The sequence below is a fragment of the Drosophila melanogaster genome, chromosome 2L, assembly GCF_000001215.4.
Source record: "Drosophila melanogaster chromosome 2L".
Classification (NCBI taxonomy): Eukaryota; Metazoa; Arthropoda; class Insecta; order Diptera; family Drosophilidae; genus Drosophila; species Drosophila melanogaster.
This window is the reverse complement of record NT_033779.5, coordinates 12,756,673-12,777,437: the sequence shown is the minus strand read 5'-3', so window position 1 is coordinate 12,777,437 and position 20,765 is coordinate 12,756,673. Positions and strand designations below refer to the sequence as shown.

General features: G+C 40.3%; 2 protein-coding genes and 2 long non-coding RNA genes across 4 annotated transcripts in view, besides 1 other annotated feature; 3 read left to right on the top strand and 1 right to left on the bottom strand.

Moving 5' to 3' along the window:
• Positions 1-2,185: 2,185 nt before the first annotated feature.
• On the top strand, positions 2,186-3,384 carry lncRNA:TS9 (long noncoding RNA: testis-specific 9). Its single transcript, NR_156781.1, has one exon. It is a non-coding gene; the product is annotated as a long noncoding RNA: testis-specific 9 (long non-coding RNA).
• A 5,288-nt stretch (positions 3,385-8,672) lies between these two features.
• Positions 8,673-9,721, top strand: lncRNA:CR46206 (long non-coding RNA:CR46206). Its single transcript, NR_133081.1, has one exon. It is a non-coding gene; the product is annotated as a long non-coding RNA:CR46206 (long non-coding RNA).
• A 1,170-nt stretch (positions 9,722-10,891) lies between these two features.
• MRP (Multidrug-Resistance like Protein 1) overlaps positions 10,892-20,765 on the bottom strand; it is a 47,502-nt gene continuing 37,628 nt past the window's right edge. Inside the window, exon 13 of the mRNA NM_001316390.1 lies at positions 10,892-11,206. Within this exon, the coding sequence (NP_001303319.1) occupies positions 11,183-11,206 (24 nt within the window). The 3' untranslated portion in view covers positions 10,892-11,182. The remainder of the gene's footprint in view (positions 11,207-20,765) is intronic.
• Positions 13,399-13,543: a mobile genetic element.
• On the top strand, positions 15,598-17,092 carry CG15483 (uncharacterized protein). The gene is made up of 2 exons (NM_135748.2): positions 15,598-16,320; positions 16,434-17,092. The coding sequence occupies exons 1-2, from the start codon at positions 15,646-15,648 to the stop codon at positions 16,980-16,982; spliced, it is 1,224 nt and encodes a 407-aa protein (NP_609592.1). The 5' UTR covers positions 15,598-15,645; the 3' UTR covers positions 16,983-17,092.

The following is a 20,765-nucleotide window of genomic DNA, read 5'->3' as shown; positions in this document are numbered from 1 at the left end:
TTTTTTTTTTTATAATTTGAAATTACAAATTTCATGTAAATAGCTGTTAATAAAACAGCGTTTAACTTGATTTGCTCTAATTGCTTATGATTGATAAATTGGAATTTTTGTACAGGACGAGTTCAATTCCAAAATGACCAACAAAACAAATGTTATAATGATTTATCCGAATTTCGCCTTTAATTTGAGCTCTGAGCTAGAATGATATTTTAGTTTTTGACCTAATTAGTGGGCGGCACTGACAAGTGAAATGAACAGCTAATTACGGCTAATAACCTTATCAGCCACTACATTCATTACCGCTCGCATTTAGTTATAGTTCACAGCTGCCGAAGTCATTATTCAAACTATTGCAAATCTATTAGCACCGTTGAATTAAACCTCAAAATAATTGCAAATATTATTGAAGTGTGATATTTTAGTCAAAGTTTAGACAGGCAGTCTCCAATTACTTTAAGTGCTTTGTTTTTTGTTCTGTTCTGTTTTCTTTGCATCTGCTCAACTTACCAACACTCTGCGTTATTAAATATCAATAAAAAGAAAAGCTATTGAAGTGGAAGATTTCAACTAAAATAAGACTACTTAAACTGCATTAATTATTTCTCTGAACTACACTTCTATGATTTATAATAAAATCTCTGGCTGCTTACTTGGTGGCAATGTAAAGCGATTATTTCGCCTTAACTTCAAGTTACCCAGGAGCATGGCACACGTTTCAGCTTCACATGAGGCGTTATATTAGCCAAGACACATTCGAAGTGAAATAAGAGTAAATAGAGCAACTAAAGGGGCACCGGAATCGAGACTCAAAGGACCCAAGTAAGCAGACAGGACGAAGCAACGAGGCAGCATCAACTAATCGCCTAATGGTCACTTTGCAGATAATTACCAAGGCTTATAGTTGCTTGTAGGATTAGGGGCGCGCTGGAATGGAGAATGGCGAATGGAGTCCGGCGAACGGTGATGAACAAGAAGCTGTCCTGGCAGGACAACTCAAAATGCGGGCAGGACAACTGAAGTCAGTCAGTGGGCGGGGCAGTTGGTGGGCGGGATGAACAGCTCTTGGCATTCGCGAATGCAACAAGCAGCCCTTGGACACCAGCACACAACTCAAAGGGTCATAACCATGAATAGAAAAAATGTAGGAATACACTAAAAAACACGGACTTGTCTCCTCAAACACTACTACTTTAGAAAAATGCAGAATAAGCCTAAGAATTTGCTTTTGAAAGGTTAATCTGGAATGATTCTCCTCTTACAGATAAACCATTCCAACTTAATATACACATTGCAAACGCTGTAGCTATTACCTCTACTTTTCCAAACCAATTTTTAAAGCATGCTTTTTCTTACCTACAAAAAAACTTTTACATAATCATACCTTTTTTGCCCATGTGCACAGGAATAGCTTTAAGAAAATCAGAGAAAATGAGGAAGGCTAGGATCTGGACATAAAACCCAACCAGAAAGAATGTCCGAAATGAGTGTAAATGAGGATGAAGGAGCCCTCGAATTGCGATGGAAGTGTTTAGGCCTGCTTCTCCCATTTCATTCCATTTCATAGAATTCCATTCACTCCCTCTTCGTGGGCATCTGCCAATCTGTAGCGAACTAAACCCAATTAGGTCACATTAGGATTTGCGTGGTTTAATTAACTCAAATTGGTTGCACGGACTGCAAATACCCGGGACATAGTGCCTTATCTTCGCCTTTGACCAAATCCATTTCCACGGCGCAAAAGGACTGCCAGGAAAATCGGGTTATCTTACGGCGTCTTGGTTACAAATAGATATGTAATATTGGCCAAGTATGAGCCCTGTTATGTGGTCAACGTCGGCTTAAATTCGGTGATCAACGAAATTATTATTATAATTATTAGAAATAAGAAACATAGCTAAAGTTTTCTTATTACTGCCTTCGATCTCATTAAATTTTGAAACCATTTATTTGCCTATAAAGCGTATAAAGAGGTACAACATTGTTCCACCATTGAAGGCCAATTTCTTTAACCTCTCCCTTTAAATTATATATGTATGTTCCAGCCATCGACTTTCGTTTACCGCTTTGGCCTATAATAAAAGGAGCTCTGCACGTGGCCAAAAGTTGGGTTGTGGGTGATTGGGTGATTGGGTGGTGTTTGGTAGTAACGGCAACAAAGGAGCCACCGAAAAACTACTCGAGAAACAACTGGGCAAAGTGGACTTGAAAAAGTTCGAGCACTCGAGCGTCGTCAGCATGTGTAATAAAGGTTATTTATGTATATTTTATCGCCACCCTCGTTGCACCTGAACCCGCCAAGTAGCCGGCGAACAAGCTTGCCACCCAGCCATCATCCACCACGCACTCGGAGAGCCTTGAGATTGGCCGGCCAACTTGTTCGAGTGGTTTTAGTCCAGGTCCAAGATTTATTTCGGCCATCCAGCTTAGCAATTAGACGAATGAAAAGTTGCTCATATAAATGCTAATTCCCCGGCAACACAAAGAGCAAAAAAATAAAAAGAGTTAAAGGAGGCGAAAAAGCTTGGTCGAAATTGCAATTGCAATATGGCAATTGCAGCTCATTACGCGAAAGAAGCGAAATAAATTAAAATTCAAAAGGTGACACGGCATTAAGCTCAAGGAGCCAAGCACCTTGTGCCAAAGTGTCGAAACGGAAGTAATAAGTGATAAAACGGAAACACAAAGACAAGGAGCAGGCACCGGATGCGCATGCAGTGCCAGAACTATTGCCAAAGCTAATCGCAAAAAGGGCAGGGAAAACTGGGTGGGCGTGATGGGTGGCTATATAGTGATCCGGATGGAAAACTTTGGAGGACGAGTTGAAGAGGTGGCAAATTGACATGCAGCAATCGACCTTTATTAAAAAGTTTTTTTTTTTCGCCAACCGCCAAACGAAGCGGAGAAAAAAGAGCTAGTGGCCCCCAAGACGCAATATATATGGGAAAACTTCCACTCACTTTTGCCACACCCTCCGCCGGAAAATTTATCTGAGGGTGACCCTCGAGGCACCGCTGGCAAACCAATAGAAAAATGTTTGTTTGTGGCAGCATCAGGAGCTGGAGCAGCAGTTGGTGATGTTGTCCTTCTCGCAAAAAGCCGGGAAACCGGGATGCAGGGAGCCCGGGCAGCCGGAACCCCAAGCGATGACAAAAGCTTATTGACAGATTATTCAACTGTTGGCACATATTGCCGCCATAGTTTGGCACCATCGGGCACAACAACACGGCCAACAAATCAACCAGCGTCGTCCAACAAATCGGCAAGCGTTTCAAGCAAATAATTAAAAAAGTTGCCATTATTAAAACTGAGCCAGGGCATCAGGCAGCTTCAGGAAAAGTGCAAAGTGGAAAAGCCAAGTGGCTATGGGATATGATTTGGCGAGGTGTTTTCTAATAAGTCTTGGAAAATTAAGAAAAGACCACACGATTAGCAACTACACAAAAATGTTGTATTCAAATAATATTAAATTTACATTTTATAATTAATTTAAACCAAAAAATACTCTCGTTTTAAAGTATTTCCAAGTCGAATAGATATTCTCAAAAAGCTAAGAATCTGAAAAGGAATTTATCTTTCTACTCCTTGTAGCGATTCGTTTTCTTGCTATAATCGGTCAAATTCATTGGTCTCAGTCATCAACTGTCTGTTGTTCAGCTGGCCCGAGGGAAAGTGTCTGCTTATTGAACCTTGTCTTAGCCAGAATTCGAGATACTAGTAGCAATCGTTAAACCCACATTCCACATCCATTTCAACGTGGATACCCCACATACCACAAACACTCCAGGGCGTTGCATTCAACTGCTTTATTGCTTCGCAGAGCAAAAGTTTTTCTATAAAGCACAATATATATCTGCACACATGAGCAACTCATTTTTATATGAGATATGCCCGCTGCTTGAAAGGAGAGTCTTTTCCACAATACTCTTACCAACACAAGCTTTTTATTGCAAAATGATTATTGCAAAAATGCAACAGTGCGTATGAGTTATATCAACGAAATAATGAGTATAATACTAATTATTATTAATCTAAAAATAAAATAATTAATTTTTGCTTACTTATGCTAACAAAATATTCGATTTCTTACATATCATATAATAAATAATTTCTGGAAATTATAAGGGTGTACCAAGATCATTAAGTACCAGTTGTCCCAAAATTTCACCAATAGTTGTGAGATCTTATTTGTGTATGTGGGTGTGATATAACATTGTCGATTATTTTGGCATATTGTGAGATATTGGGTGAGGCAACGTTGATGCAGCTGCTGCCGGTGAGTGCTTCATCTTTCCGACCACTTGGCGTATACTTAATATGCAGCTGCAAGTGCAACTGCAACTTAAACACACACACACACACAATCGAAAGCACCCAGATACTCGAAGTGTAAGCTTACAGCAGGCTCCTTGCTTTTCCATTTTCACTCCCAACGGCCGCTTTGCAATTGGGTTGATTCATGAGCCAAATCTAATAAGCATTAGACAAGAGTAAATTTTCAGGTTTTTTTTCTTTTCTCTTTGGCTTTGCATTTCCATGGACCGCAAAAGCCCAAAGAGCAAATGCACAAAACCAAAAACCAATGGACGCCAGCAACAACATGGCAAAATACGAAGCGAAAACCCAAAATGAATGAACGAAATTCAAACAGTTTTCCGAGAGTTGCCAAAAACCGTTTTCTTCTGACCAGCATACACACTCGCCAAAAAAAAAAAAAAAAAATGAAGAAAATTGGTAAGAAGTGGTGGTGAGAGAAGTGAAGTGAATTGAAGAGAAGAGAGTGGAGCGAAACGAACCGAGTGAACCAGTGAAAAACAAATCAAGTTGAAGTTTTCTCATTTCCATAACTAATGCAAAAATCCAATTTCTTATGCAAACATAAAATTTTCCACTCGCAATGGGCTGGTCGAATGAGGGGCTTCAGGGGGGGGTGGGGGTTTTGGGGCGCCATGCATGCATACTATAAAATTCAGGTCAAGCAAACCATAAAATCATTCATCATTTTCGTGTAAGTGTTGGGCCACACGTACAAACAAAACTCACACTCGCACACACACCAATCAAGCTTAGAATCCTTGCCAGTCCTGTGTGTTGGTGGGGGTGCCTGTGGTGGCTTTAAAAAAAAAAAACGGCCGACGTTCGCATTTCCACAATAAAAATCAAGAAGCGAGAATTCCCCCAAAAAGCCCTACCCACATGCTAGATACACAAATATAAAACAAAATAAAAATAATAATAACAATAATGAACGAACCCCGAGACTGTGCAAGCGAGACAGGTGACAAGGGGCCTAGATACGCTCACACACATTCGAACATTTGAATACACTCAGCGAGAAATGGGTAAAATATTCGGATTAGATATGCCAAAACAAGATTTCATTTAATATTAAAACAATTTGACAAAACAAATTTCTGCTGTTTAACTATCTCTATAATAATATGTTATTCAATTTTTAATATTTTTAATTTTTAGATATCAAAATCAGTCTAGTGACTTAAGTAGTTAAATACGTTAGATATAAAGTAGTTAAGTTCCATAAAAAATGCATCATTTTTGTTCTGTGTAAAGCTTATGAGTCGAAGGGAAACAAGGGATAAGTGTCAAAAGAATTTGGCAATGCCTCTATGGTATGCCCATTTTTTATGCATCGTGAGTTGTTGTTCGTTTGTGTGTGTGTGTGTGTGTATTTGTTTTAATGGTAAATAGGGTACACCCCGGCCTTTAACTTTCTGCATCCCCTTCGTGTTTTTTGTTGTCTCTGCCTGCGTAGGCAATTTGAGCTTTGCTGACTCGACCGCCAAGAAAATGTTCTCATCTCTGTTACTCTCGTTATATTTTTTATTTTCAAACCGAACCCACAAATTTATTTCTTAGAATTTATTGTTGTCTACCTAGGAGCGCAGATAAAATAGAAGAGAGCAAAAAGAAGGGCATAATAAAAGTTCAATTTAAATTCGTTTGAATGTTTTTTGGTACATTTTTGCTATCTTAATTGCCGTCGATATTGCCCACAAATCAAATAAATTGTACTGGCACTGAGAAATCGTTTTCCTTGCAAGTAAATTGAAATGTCAATTTAAATAAATCTTTTCAAGGTTCCAACAGCTTTTTGTGATCTAAGTTTCAAATATTGCTGGGGTTATTATTAGTAAATAATGTTTCTATTTTAGTAATCTAAAATTTGAAAAAAACGAATGAGAATTTGTGAAACCAAGTCCATATATGACTGCTCCGAGCTGAAAAATTCCTGCCACTCACTTATCGATATCGAATTTTATACTCATAGAAACAAAAAGCTCCAACTAATTACTAAATGAAAGACAAATAATTCGATCAATGGCTAAATTGCAGGCCAGCTACGAACTTGGCTCGAACCACCCATACAACCGCCCAGTGTTGCCATGAACTCTTATTGGCTGCCAGCATAATTGTGTAACACAATGAACCAATTTGTGTTCGAGTTTTCTATATATTTTTACACACACGACGGAAAGTTGATAACTTAATTTTTTAGCATCAACACTAGAGAAAGTTGACCGATGATGTGATGGATAATTTTTTTCCCCAACTCTATGTAGAGTATGTGGCCACCAATTTGGTCGATTGCACCACCCACTCACTTTGCGCCATTGAAAAGAAGTTCCCTGGCAAGTAATTTATTTTATTTGGGAATGGAGCTGCTGATGCCCATGCTAATCAAGGGCAAAAATGTCGCAGAATAATTTATTATAGTTTTGCTAACCGCTAACCACCGAACAAGACAACACACAACAATGTGCTCCAGTCCCACGAACAACCGAAATTTACACCACCCCATTTCCCCACCCACCCATTGTGTGTGTGTGTGTGTGTGGGGGGGGCAAAAATTAATTGAATTTTTGTACCACAAATTCTTGAGCATTTTCTCTCGCCGGCATTTTCTGTTTAATTGCTGCCATCAGTGTGGCGGTTAAATTTTAGAACCAAGAGGGAGCCAAGGCCCTTTGTCGGTTATTGTCCCTGCATCTCACTGGAAAGTCCCGTCCACCACGTTTCATATTTAAAACGCATTTTTGCTATCACTATCATAATTGAATTGCGGCCATGTGGTAATATCTCCCCACTTCAAAGCCAATGAGCCAAATGCAATTAACCAACGGGATCGAATAGAATGAATCAAGTGAGTTGCTTTAAACTCAATTTGTAAAGGAACTCGGGCAGCTGGTTCAAGGGAATGTTTATTCAATATTCATAACGGAAATGCGAAAGACATTCATGTTGTTCATTAGATTGTGAGCCACTCTCGAGGACAATACAACAATATTTGTTCTTCAATCTATCTGTCTATTTTTTATAGTTTAAACATACTCAATATCTATCTATATCTATCTATCTATATCTATATCTATATCATGTATGATTAAAAATGCAAATGTTCTAGAAATAATTGGACTAATGGCAGAACCGATTAAGGCCCAAAACAATGTATTCCATTAACGTGATCAAGTATTCCTAAAGAAATCTCAACAGTCTTCGCATTTTCCCTTTTAATCGCTCCCTTTGATGTTATTTCGCCAAAATGACTGCAATTACCCCAAACTCCATTGGCTGACTAACTACCAACGAACAAGGCAATCTTATGAGCTTCCTTTGAGCACTACAAATTGGTATAAGGAGGTTTGCTGCGGCAGTAAAAAAAAAAGGAAGAAATCCTGCCAGGTCCTGGCTGCAACAAAGTGTTTGCTGTCGTCATAGTCGCTGATGCTCCACTTTACGCATATGCAAAATATTTAAGTGCAGCCGGCAAAGAGCAAAGCAAAGCCTCAAAACACACTCGGCAGGAATCCAGCAGGCCCGCCCACACTTGCACCCAACTGGCAGTGCCACCCACCCATCAACCAACACCCCCAGCGTTTTCCACATTTTCCGGCCCACATCAAACCATCTGAGGCAGCCCCAATTGCAACCACGCACTCAAAAATGTTAACCGTCTTATTTTTGCCACGTTGGTGCTGGTGATGGCGACGTTTCCTTCCCAAAAACACCACTGCCTCCCGAAAACTCCCACCGTCTGTCCCCACCTGCTCCTGCTGCACTGCGTCTGCAACACACATTTCTAGTGCTGCACAAACATTTGCACAGTGAAACGAAGCGATGATGAACGTGGCGAGGCTGTAGGTGTGGGTAGGAAAAGCGGCGCCTAAATGTATGCAGCATATAATTATTGATGGAGTGCGGGTGTTGGAGCAGGCCTGAAAATGATGAGTATACTTACAGACGATGTGGATTGCAGGATATACATACGTATGTATGTGTGGACTGCCTGCTAGTTAATGTTGTTAGCAGGTGCTCGAGACATTTGCATATGTTTGTGGTTCATTGCAAGTGCGAATCCATTAACATCAAGTGAAGCATTAGATGGAGTGCACTTAGAGAAAGGCGGGCTTTCAAAGTTTGTGTCATTCAAAGGAATGATTTTTACATTTTGAGGCGTATATAAATCTCAAATTCTTATTTAAATATGTGATTAACTTTGATATGTGACAACAAGTAATATCAAGTAATATCATTTACTAAAAAAAAAGAAAACTAATATGTTCTCGATTTTCAGATCATGTCCTTACCAATTTGCACAGTGTATCGAATTCTTTTGCTGATAGGAGAAATCATGGCAAGGTTTTTAGGGGCGGACTAAGATGAAGAGCCTTTGAGTACGGGGAAGGATTCTTAAGTACCCCAGTTCCTGGTTATAATTTTCTCATTAGTCAGCCTAAGAATTTCTATATACCACAAAGGCAATAAATCCAAGGAATCCCAAAAATGCAGGAACGAAAAAAATTCCAAAGAAATTCTACAGACAGCAGCGGAAATTGAGGGAGTGCACAAAAGGCGGCGGGGGATTGGTGGAGCAGAAAGAAAAAAGTCAATATAAGGAAATTAATTTCCAAAGTCCAGACCGACTGGGGCAGTTGTCGGAAGATGGGGGCGTATTCGAGGGAAGACAATCTTAAGGATTGGCGACCAACACATAAAATTCAATTAACCCGCAAATACACACGGAGAAAAGGCGGGCAGGATGGTTGTGAGGCAGTGCAGCCCCTAGCACTTGTCAGCTCACTTGAAGGAGTTACTTGGACTTGGACTGCACACACACACATACACACACTCAACACCCCAACACCCTTAGTCGCACACACATAAAAGCAATTGAAAGAACATACGAAAAACAATAAAAAGAAATTAAGGTAAAGTAGCAGGCAACGGAAGGATCAAGGGGGCGGGAAAAGAATCATTGAATCATTTAATTAGCGTTTAGATTGCACACACATATACTCACACTCACACACTACCAGATTATTGAATATGTAAGCTTGTGTGGGTGACAGAGGGGCCGGACCATTTTCAATTAGTTTGCCAACCAATTTATGTGGCCACTACAAGAAACGAGCCAAAATAATGAAGGAAAGAGGATAACATGGCAATGAGTCTACTTACACACATGTGTGTTTCGGTGAAATACAGTCAGTGCCTTCGTCACATTTTCGGTTAAAGAAAGGAAGGAGCACAGCAGTACAAAACCAAAAAAGGACCAGAGCAGCAGAGAAGAGGCCAAGCCAGGACATTCGCTCGGCAGCCTGAAAAGGATGAAAACCACAAAACCGCTGCCAACAACAAATAGGCCCAGCGGGCCTCACTGAGAAAATGAGCAAGGGTCGAAAAATCCCGAATATTTAACTTTAATCTATAAATTAAGTGTACAAAATAGGATAAATAATAAAAAAGATTTGTATTTGAATTGTTTCATTCACAGTTAGTTCTTTAAAAATGGCGTTAGTAAAGCAACAACTTTTGGCACACATAATTATTGTAAAAAGTCTATGTATGGATCGCTAAATGGTTGTAACTTGAATATTGTAGAATATTGTCTGTCCCTAACTCAGATATGTATTTTGAAAATGTAATTTTTTTAAAAAATAAATTAAGAGGCTTTAACGCTTAATTGAAGTATTTTTTTTAAGTGCCCAATCGGCTCACTAAAGCCATGGAACTGAACTTCGACTCCGCTCGCAACCAAAACCACAACAAGCCAAATAAAATGTGTTCTTTCTTTGGCTCGGCTTTTTTTTTTGTACATAAAAAAATATACATTATATATGTATGTTCTTTTTGTTCTCCAGGCGGAATAAAGAAGTGGAGCAAATGGGGGAAAACAGAGACAAACTCAAAGTAGCCGCGGGTCATTCACAAAAGAGTAAAAATTATTGATTTATTTGCTACGGTTTCATTATCCACCCACAGCACAACCCGCTGCGAGATCATTTTTATAATAAAATCACAAAAATTACAACAACGGCGCCAGAAACCGCAGCGAACAGAAAGCAGACATCCTTTAACAATTATTATTCAATATTTACAGACAGATATGAACCGTTGATTATCAAGATTAATGGCAGAGAAAATTTAAGTTCAATTTGTCGGAAAATTCAGCAAAATTCTTCTGATTTGGATCTCCCAAAGGAGAAACCGAAACTTTAAAGCAATCAATTATGCATATTTTTTGCAAGGAAAATAGATGAAATTTATTAAGTAAGGAACTCTTAATAAATTGATGGATATTTACGGATCAGGATATTTATTAAACTTACTCATTTCTTCATTTACTGCCAATGTAGAACAATAGTTTGTAACTATGCAAATCCTTTTCCTGCGGATAAATAAATACAAATTCGCGATGATTATTTTTGCGCATAAATGAGGTAAAAAGTAAATTATATACTTGTGCACAGCTTCATGTGCAATAGACACGAATATTTTACATGCTCGCAAAGGCAGCGAATACAAAAAGCCAATCATATGCAACAGCTACATAATAAATAATGTCAACACTTACGGTCCGGAGGTCCTGGATGTTGGGCGGTGGCAAATCATATATACACAGTATTATATATGCATTGGCCGGTCAATTGAAATGGAATTGGATTCTGTCAAGGCATATCGATAGTGGCCGGAATGAATCGCCGTGGAATAAGGGTGAAGTGGGTGGCTTATGGTTGTATGGGTCCGATTCATCGTTGTCATCGCAGTTGAATGACACAAATTTTTATTGCCTTTTCAACGTTCGACGGATGGGACGAGAGAATATTAATACGGATACCTCAACCAATCTGAAGTTGACCAGTACGTCAGGTCAAAGCACTCACTTTCAGGGATGGCAGAAATGGCGTATCTAAAAGATATATTTTTATTAAGGTATTATTTAGATACAATTGTTCATTCTTCGTTTACTTATTAGACACTATTTGGGTTATCCGTTTCCCCCTGATTTTTCATATCCGATGTATCTGATTTTTAAGCATCTCTACTAGCCAGATATATAAATTTATATGTATATACTCAGTGCGTGTGCAGCAGACCAAACCGCAGACAATAATGTACAATAATTATATAATAGAGCTATTACCTGAACACAAAATTGCCTTCGTCAAAGCACCAAAGCCAAACCTTCGACCACAATTTTTACCCCTTTTCTCCTTTCCTTTTTCAAAAAAAAAAAAAAATTACTTGATGGGTTTTCGATGCGAATTATGGTCTGGAGATGCGGTAGGCCGAAATGCAACCCCCTAAGCTGGAAAAAACGGGCGGAAAAAAGCGCAGAGGAGTGTTTTTGGGCCAAAAACTGTCACAGCAAATATTTTTCGACATCCCATCCGAAATGTGCCGGAATCAGTCAGACGTAGCTTAAGAGCTTCATTCCCCCAACACACACACACACTAACCCACACTCACACACACACACGAAGGAGGTAAAAAGGACTCGGGGCAGGACCCAGACCAGATGAAGGCAAAAGACCGCACTAAAGCTATTTTAACAAGGAAAGGGACTGGAAACAACAGCGGCGAGCATCGGGAGCCAAAGAAAAGGGGAAAAACTCCATTTACGCTTGCTTAGTTCCTTTTAGTATAAAGTTTAAGCTTAATCCAGCATAAAATCAACTGGTAAATTTTTTATGTGCCCCTGCCCGACGATACCACCCATCAAAAAGATTAAAGAGTTAAATGTTATACCCGTTGAGAGCAACTGGGAATTGTGCCCAAAACTATATCATGGCATCGAATATGATTATAGGGGTTCATTCATGCCATCCCTTCTCCATGTTTTTTTTCCCCTACCCACCCATCTGCCTATGCAACGTAAGCCAGTTATGATGGAAAGGACATGTGATCTAATCAATTGGCTTACAATAAATTTGCCGAATGTATCACGCCACAGTTTGCAGATCTATGCTGTAGATAATGAAAAAAAAACAGTGAAATATGCGTTTTTTTTTTTGTAGAACAATGTGGATTCAATAAGTTCAAAATTCTATCTTTCAAAATACAAGATGTATGAGAATATTTTATTCAGCAAGCTCTTGTTTCGGATGAACAAAATAAGCTTAGTTTAATGGCACCAGAAAATCTATTAACCAATTTCTTTGGCCTTGTAATAGTGCAAATGGATCCTGCACCCGTGCAGAGTAAAGATTTTGATCCGGGTTCTGGTCCAGGGCACTGATTCAGATTCTGTTTATGGCTCAGGTGCGGTGCGTGCAGCTGATGGCGGAAGCACGTCTGCCGGCCATTTTGTTTGGAATGTGAAATCAAACCGGAAATGTTGAAATATGCAGCGTGGCTCTGACTCTCGTCCCGACCACACCCCCCGATGCCGCCCAGTCCCGCCTTCCGGCTCATTTGCATTGTCCTGGATGGCTGTTGACGTTGGCTGGTGTCGACAGGAGGACAGAGGGCCACATTAAACGTCAACGGCCATATGTCGAAGGATAGCTTATGGCCGAACTTAAATAAAATACAAAATTCGTTTGCTCCGACGGGAAGCTGTTGCAACTGTGCTTCCGGCCAGTCTGTGTCTTGGTTATCCGGCCTTAAGGATTAGCAGTGAATCGGCTCAGGACAGAAACAATCGGCTCACTCGAATGGCAAATACTAACATCGAAATTAAATTATGAACCATGCTCGCCAGCAGAAAACATTTTATCTTACTAATTCAAGCTCGGTGCAGAGCATAGACATTTGAATTGAAAATCGTTTTCGGTTAGAAAATCAATTGGGCAAATGTGAACAAGTGAATAAACATCAATCTAAATTGAAATATCCATTGTTATATAAACTAGCAGAAAATACATTTAGAGCGTGACAGTTGCATTTCGGTATTAAAGGAGATGTAAATTGAATTACGATTAAGCTTTGTTTATTTTTATTGAGCCACAACCATATCTATGATTATTGATATAATTTCATACCACTTTTTTTGGTATTATTTTCATTAAAGGAAATAGTTGTTTAAATAGTTGTCTCACTTCAAAAGTTATATTCCTGTTGTGTATAAGTTCACTTTTCACTTTTAAAATACTTTGTCAATTTTTTTTTTTTTTTTTTTTATATTTATTTATTTAGAAGCGATGAATCAATACAATGCAATAACAGTAACATAACAGCGCAATTAAGATATAAAAGATAAAACCAAACCTCTCACTAATCATGTGAGGACTTACAATACTTTGTCAATGCTTATTATTACTTTTCCTATCATTACCGCTCTCTCTCTCTCTCTCTCTCTCTCTAATTATTTGCTTTATAACTTTTGTAATTTAATAAGATACAGCCTGGACTTTTCATATTCTGATTAACAACTAGGTAGTCCGTATTTTCAGCTGACTTTTGCTTTACGAAACTCTATACACCTGATTCCTCCTTCCTCGCCCTGCCATTTTTTCCTGACATTTTTATGTCCGACGCACAGGTAAATATGATTTCTTTGGGAAAAGCACTTTCACCTTTCTCCCGGGGCCATTGATCCGCCCGGCATCAAAAGTTGCACCCAACTTCGATGCAGTTCTCCCACACATTTTTCCTTTTCTCTATTATAAACTGATTTATTGGTTCATTTCCAGGCGCCCGGATCAAGGACTAATGCCATCTCGGTAAAAGTTGATCGGGACGGGGAGCAAAAGTACTGGTGGAGCAAAGGTAGACAAAGTAAATTAGATTTGGCACTGCCCTGCTGATGATGATGCATGAGACAAGTGAGTTAAGGTTCCAGGTGGAGCTGGAGTCTCAGCCAGGTGCAGCAAGTGGAAACAATAAGAGCAACAGACGGCTAACGTAACTTTAAGCCGATATCAAATCTTTCAATAATTAATATGGCCCACAGCCAGCCAAGCCATAAGGTAGGGTGCACATTGGCGTCGAGCTGGCTGGGCAAACAAACGCCGGCTCATAAATAAACACACACAACGTTTCAGTTGGTAAAGTTTTCCATGGCGGCGCACACACACTGCCCAAAAATCAACATCGCATGCAAATTCATAAGCTTACACCTCGCAAATACCACAGGCAATATTTTAAGCCCACTCAAAAACACTGCATTTACTTACTACTGCTTTATGTTTATGCCACCAATTTAAATGGGCCGCACTTTTCTGCTTTAAAAACAATGAATGGCCTGCAAGGCACTCATCTGCATATTATTGTAAAGCTCAATAACTAAATTCTAAATACTAAATATTTAAAAAAAATATATAAATTATTATAAAATATTGAATATTCTGCAACAATCTACATTTCGTGGCATTGGGTTTTGTTTTACAGTCCCATCATCAACTAGGTTTTTTCTCCAAGTGCTTTACTAGCAGCACACATCAGAACGTGTTCATTTCCGGCTACAGCATTTACCGTGCATATCCTGTGCCGTGTATCCTTGGCCAACTCTCCTTCGACTCGTTGCTGTTGCGTTGTGTCCTGTTGCTGTTGCTGTTGCCTTTGCCAACTGTGGCTGCCAAAGCCGTGCTCCATCGTCGATACAGAAAGCTTTCAGATTTAATTTTAATTAGGTGCTATTGAATTTATAAATTTTTCAGCTGCTGTCGCCGTCCTGCGCCCTTTGTCCTTCGTCCTCCCCCCACCCCCCTCCCATTTTGGCTGCTCCTCCACCGCACACGACGAACTTTGCCAGCCATTTGCAAAAGTTTGCAGGGGATTCCCATCGGAGAGGCCCTGCCTGTTGCCTGACACTAATAACAATAATCGCAAATTGTATTTTCATGAATTTTCAACTCGTAATTACTAATATTTCAATATACATACAAATACATAATCTATATACACAGCACCCCCATTGCGCGCCCAAATGCGAATAGAAGCCAAAACTGGGCGCATAATTAAAATTTGTTGTCCACGGCTGTTGCTGTGAAAAGGGACGTGGGTATGGTTTGGATGGATTTCGTTGCGAGTTTGGGGATTTACCTTTAACAATGAACAATGTACATTAATTTTCCGTATTAATTGTTTATTTGCGCAGCCTGCATATTAAAATGTCTGCTAATCAATAATAAACCCCATTCGCAACAGATTATTTTTCGTTTGGTGGGTTTCGTTTTCATTTGGCTGGGGAAGGGGGTGTCGAGAAGCCTTTTGGGAAAGGTTGGCTTAATTGAGTTTTAAGTGATTCTTTAAGGTTTCAATTAAATAACACTTTAGGGGTTTTCTGCAATGATAGAAAAGTATATTTGTTATGAAATCCAGTTGAATTTCAATCTATTTATCGAGGAAACATAGGTCAAGCCCGAATACAATTTGTGGAAAGCCCAAAAAGAAAATCGTAACAATATGTTTCGAATCTCTGGCCTTCTGAGTTCACTCGTAGTCCTTACTTTTGTTCTGGAAATCAGTTGCCTGGAGAATGGCACCCTGGCCAAGCTGAAAAAGTTTGTGAACTGCGAGTCTAAGGCTTACAAGTCCAGCAATGCGATCTACAAGGATTACTGGGTGCTGGAAAACTATGTAATGGCTGATCACGGCGATATTCCGTGCTATTCGAATGTGACCTACACCACCCATGCGGACTATACGTATCTGGATAATGTGGTGCCGCTCCTGGAACGCTGGCGATCGCCCCTCAGCCTGGCCATATATGCTCCTGGCACGGACTTCGAGCCCACTATACACAGCATTTTGTACCTGCTGCAGTGCCATCCTGGCCACGACCTGGTTCGCCAGCTGTGCAGCATTCATTTGTACTTCGATGTGGAGCACTTGCCCCAGGTGGTTCTGCCACCCGAAACGACTCTAAGGGAGCCAGCCAACTGTAGTGGACCACCGCCATATGAGAATGTCGTTAAAGGGAACATGTACAGGTCTCGAAACACACTGGATTATCCCGTCAATATGGGACGCAACGTTGCACGCCGGGCTTCGCTGACGCACTACGTCCTGGCCTCGGACATCGAGCTCTATCCCACGCCCGGATTGGTGCCCGACTATATGCATTTCCTTGGCCGCCAAGTAAGGTTTATTATTGCACTTTTTGGTTACGATTTGTTTGGCAATATGCCTCTACTTGTACCAATTACCCCGTTTGCTGATGTCAGTTGGCAATAACGATTTCTGAATCACAGGTGATTGGAATTCCAGGACAGCAGCCCACTTCACCGTTGGTCCATGTGCTGCGGATTTTCGAGGTAATGGCCAATGTATCTGTACCGAACACCAAGCCAGAGTTGCAAGAGATGTTGAAGTCGGGCGAAGCTGTGCCATTTCACATGGACATCTGTGAGGCATGCCATAGGGGACCCAACCTGGAGGAGTGGATAAATGCGAGCGTTGTCTCCAAGGAACTGAATGTCTTCAATGTTGGCCACCGCTCGGAAAATAACAACAATTGGGAGCCAATATTTTTGGGCACCGTCGAGGATCCTCCATACGATGAGCGATTAACGTGGGAGGGTCAACGGGACAAGATGACCCAGGCGTATGCCATGTGCGTTCTGGACTACGAGTTCCATATCCTGGACAACGCCTTCCTGGTCCATAAGCCCGGCATCAAACAGCCAGGCAATCGTAAGGAGATCTTCCCTCAAGCCCGCCGAACCAATGGGCTTATCGATAAAAAGATCTCCAGGGAGATGCGGATGATGTACGGTTCTCGGAATGGTTGTGTTATTTAGATGTAATCCTGCTATAAAAAAGTGCTATTTCAAATTCAATGTTTAGTAAAATGTGTGTGTTTACGATTTAGGGAAATACAAATTGTAATAAGTATAGCTTAAGCTAGTTTAATTTACTTTACTTTAATTGTTTCATATAAATCTGCAACTATGAGTAACTTATATGTGTGTGTTTTATATTTAAAGTCATATCTAAGCTCGAACTTTCATTGCTTTTTTTTTAAAAGGGCACTTAAAATTCGCCATCGGTTTTCCGCTTCCGTCAATGTTTGCTTAACTTTTTCTACTGTGCAGTTAACAAAAAAAAATCAACAATCAACTGCAAACGCAACAGCATCAATAGTATAAAATATGAACTGCAAACCTAAATAAATATTTATTATTTGCTGCATTCTACTGCTTGTGTGTGTGTGTGTGCGTTTTATATGCCAGTGAAATTTTTAGCTTAATTGAATATCAATTCGTTTTAAAATGCGCACCATCAAATGGGGGAGTGCGGCGGCAGTTGAAAGAAATCGAATCGGGATTTTTAGAGGCTGATTGGAGAGGAGACCGAAGGGATATGGAATATTTATAGCGCAAATTATTAGCATACAAAATGCAATTGATGCCCTCCAGTGATTAATTAAAATGTTTCCGAGCGCATATAAATTCATATTGTTTATTGCGGTTCATGCACAGACACAATGCACTCGTGTAAGTGCCAACTGCGAGGTCATGCGCCATTTTTGTGGTTCACAGCACTTTGCGTATGACCCAAGTGCCGCGTACCCATCCTGGTCACCTGGCCGGAATCCGCACGCTTTAAGGACCAGCTGTGGTTTAATAACATCGACTCAAGAGCCTAAACTGCAACTAGAAAGCTGCTTGAGTATCTCTAAATTAAACATATTCAATTGAAGGGTAATTGTATAAAATTTGTAAAAATTTGAAAATAATGCATTTAACATCCTCTATTCTCTATAGTTCTTGTTACGAAAGCCTATAAATGGAGACCTGCGGCCTGTTGGGAACCTTATAAAGCCGAAAATATCCTACAACCAACCGCTGGCCAAACATAAATATGCACAAACCATAAAAAACTGACCAGAACTGACCCGTCACAATGACATGGCAACTTGGCGAAACAAAGTGAGACGAAAAGTTTTCGGAAAAGACAAATGACCCCTAAAGTTGAAACTAACAGTGACTAAATGGAGACAAGAGCAAAAAATGTGTGTATGTGTGTGCCCAGGGTGCATCAACATAGAGGAACAGTGGGTTGTCAATGGGTGGAGTGGTGGTGGGTTGTCTTACCAGGATTGGATGGATGAAGGAGTAGGGCAAAACGAAAGCAGCTGAAGCTGCATGGAAATCTTTTAATTGCTGCCACCAGTAGCCAAGCAAGCGAAAGCCTTCCATTTGTCTTCCAGCCAACTGCTGACGTTGTTGGACTTACCCCAAAATTGGGAAAGAGACAGCCTGTTCGATTATGTCCACTGGGTGGAAAAGAGACGGGCAGCACTGGGCCTGGGGCGGCGTGAAATTGCAAAACTGTTTCACCTGAATGAGACTGAATGTTCCAGGTGCCCATTCTCAGATAACATCTGAGACTTTTGCTCAATAAGACAATGACAAATATTCAAAACATCAACTAGTTGGTTAGTTGAAAGTAGTCGACAAACGCATTTCCAGCACAAAATGTAGCCCACCTTTATCGCATTTCTTATTCATAAAGCTCAACACACATCACTTTTTGCAGTAGGTTTCAATGCGTTTCCTGTAATTGAACTATCCGGAAAGCCTATGCTTTCCCTTGGATTTTGTACGAAAAAATGCACTAGAACAATAAGCAAACAATTTAAATTGTCCCAAATCACCTTATCGTTTAGGCCCAAACACTTGATAGTTTAAGGAAGTCTGTGAAAAGCTACCCGACCCAAGATGCCCCATCGACAGCCTTTAGCATTGACCACAATGAAGAACAAAACCAGTGCAGCATTCAATAAGTCCTTTGGCTCCAACAGAAACACCCAATTTCCCAGCTACCTTCATTGTTATAGTGTATGAAAAACTAGGAAAAGCGACGGGCGAAACAAACAAAACGAGGAAAATACAAAAGTACCCGGGGTGGAAAACTAAAAAAGTGAGCAACAGCGGAGAAAGAGCTCCAAACAATAGGCAGCCCTCAAAGTGAGCGATTGTTGCAACGTGTCGGGGCATCAATAGAGGGACCAAGTGGACACCGAACCAGGGGCTAATTCCCCAAACAGCTCGACAACTCACCCAGTTTGTTAGCCTACTAAGCTAATAGTTTCTGAAAAATAAAGCAATCGCTAAAGAAATTGGTTTTTTAATTGACACACTATTAAAAAAGAAAACTATTATAATTTGAAGTTAAGCGAGTTAATGTTGATTTATCTATAATTTTTCTTTAAACTATTTCAGTGATATGAAATGTGATAGCAAGCAATTTAGCATGGAAATGTAATGTAGCTGCAACATACTCCTGCCCTTTTTTTCTTAAGCAAGTTGACTTGGCTAGATGGACAAACTCTGGGATTTCCCCCTAACCAAAACCATTGCGGCATCAATTTTTCTTTTGAATAAAAGATTGCAAAGATGCGTTGGCATGGGGATCCCTTTGTGCCATAGAAATGCTTGTTTGAAAATGGCCAGAAACTTTCTTAAGATGCTGCCAGTTTTTTAACCCCCACTCAAAGGCGGAGCTTAGGCAAACATTCGCCATTGAGTGAATATCCTTTCCATACAAATGCCATATAGATAGATAGATGGATAGAGCGTCTTAAGAAAATTGTAATTTTGATGTCAAACAACGATTAAAAGCAACGAGATTACCTGATGCATATTGCATGAATGCATTTATTGTGTTTGCCCAGAGTCTCAGCACCTTCCTTCGTCCTGTTGGCATATCCATTCAGCGGAGCATTGGTGGAAGGGGAAGCCAGAGCAGACATCGTTGAGCTCATTTGCACTTTGACGCGTCCTCAGCTCACAATTCCATGGCACGGCATCGTATGGCAGGACGAAACAGGACGAAACTGCAACGTCAGCCAGGTGCAGGTGCAGGTGCAACTGACGGCAATGACGATGTTAACGAGTCCACAAAACAGCTCCAAAGAACTTGAGAACACCCCGCCACCCCTCCCACACACGCTCTCTTTTTTGGACCACAAAACCAAAAACCATCGATTTGCCCCCATCGCCCCCATCGTTTGGCCCCGCAAATCGATGCAAATAAGCAAAAGGCGGCGCTATTGCCCAGTTTAGAAGTTGAGTCCCCAAAAGCCGATCGCGCTTTGATGCCCTTTCAAATGGTATTTCGATTGTGAGTAGAAGGATGGATTATTACGCAAAAGTCAGAAAGATTTATTTACATCCATTTATATGTTATATATTTAAATATTTTCTATATATTTAGTATTTTATATATTCAGAGATTTATATGTTCAAAAACCCATCCTTATATACAAATGCCTCTATTTTGCAATTTCGTAGTTTCGATTTTTTACTCGCGTTGTCGGTTAGTGGAAATTTAAACCGCAAAGTTCAAAACACCAGCGGAACTCGAGGAGAAAATCTGTTAAAATTTCAGCAGTGGCAATAGGCGCTTAAAAAACGCTAATGGAACATATGGCTGCTGGAGCAGGGCCAAGCGGATCTTAGCCCACTCAGACTACGCCCAATTCCCCATGCCACCACATATTGCCACAAAACTGAAGGGGTTTCGATTGCCCGTGCTCCTTTATAACTGTGCTGGGCACTGAAAAAAAATCCATCACA

What these genes read in the sequence shown, in the direction of transcription:
- CG15483 (NM_135748.2), top strand. Translation starts at nt 15,646, where the DNA reads ATGTTTCGAATCTCTGGCCTTCTGAGTTCACTCGTAGTCCTTACTTTT. An exon ending in TGCATTTCCTTGGCCGCCAA is followed by an intron (nt 16,321 to 16,433) that starts GTAAGGTTTATT and finishes TCTGAATCACAG; the next exon opens with GTGATTGGAATTCCAGGACA.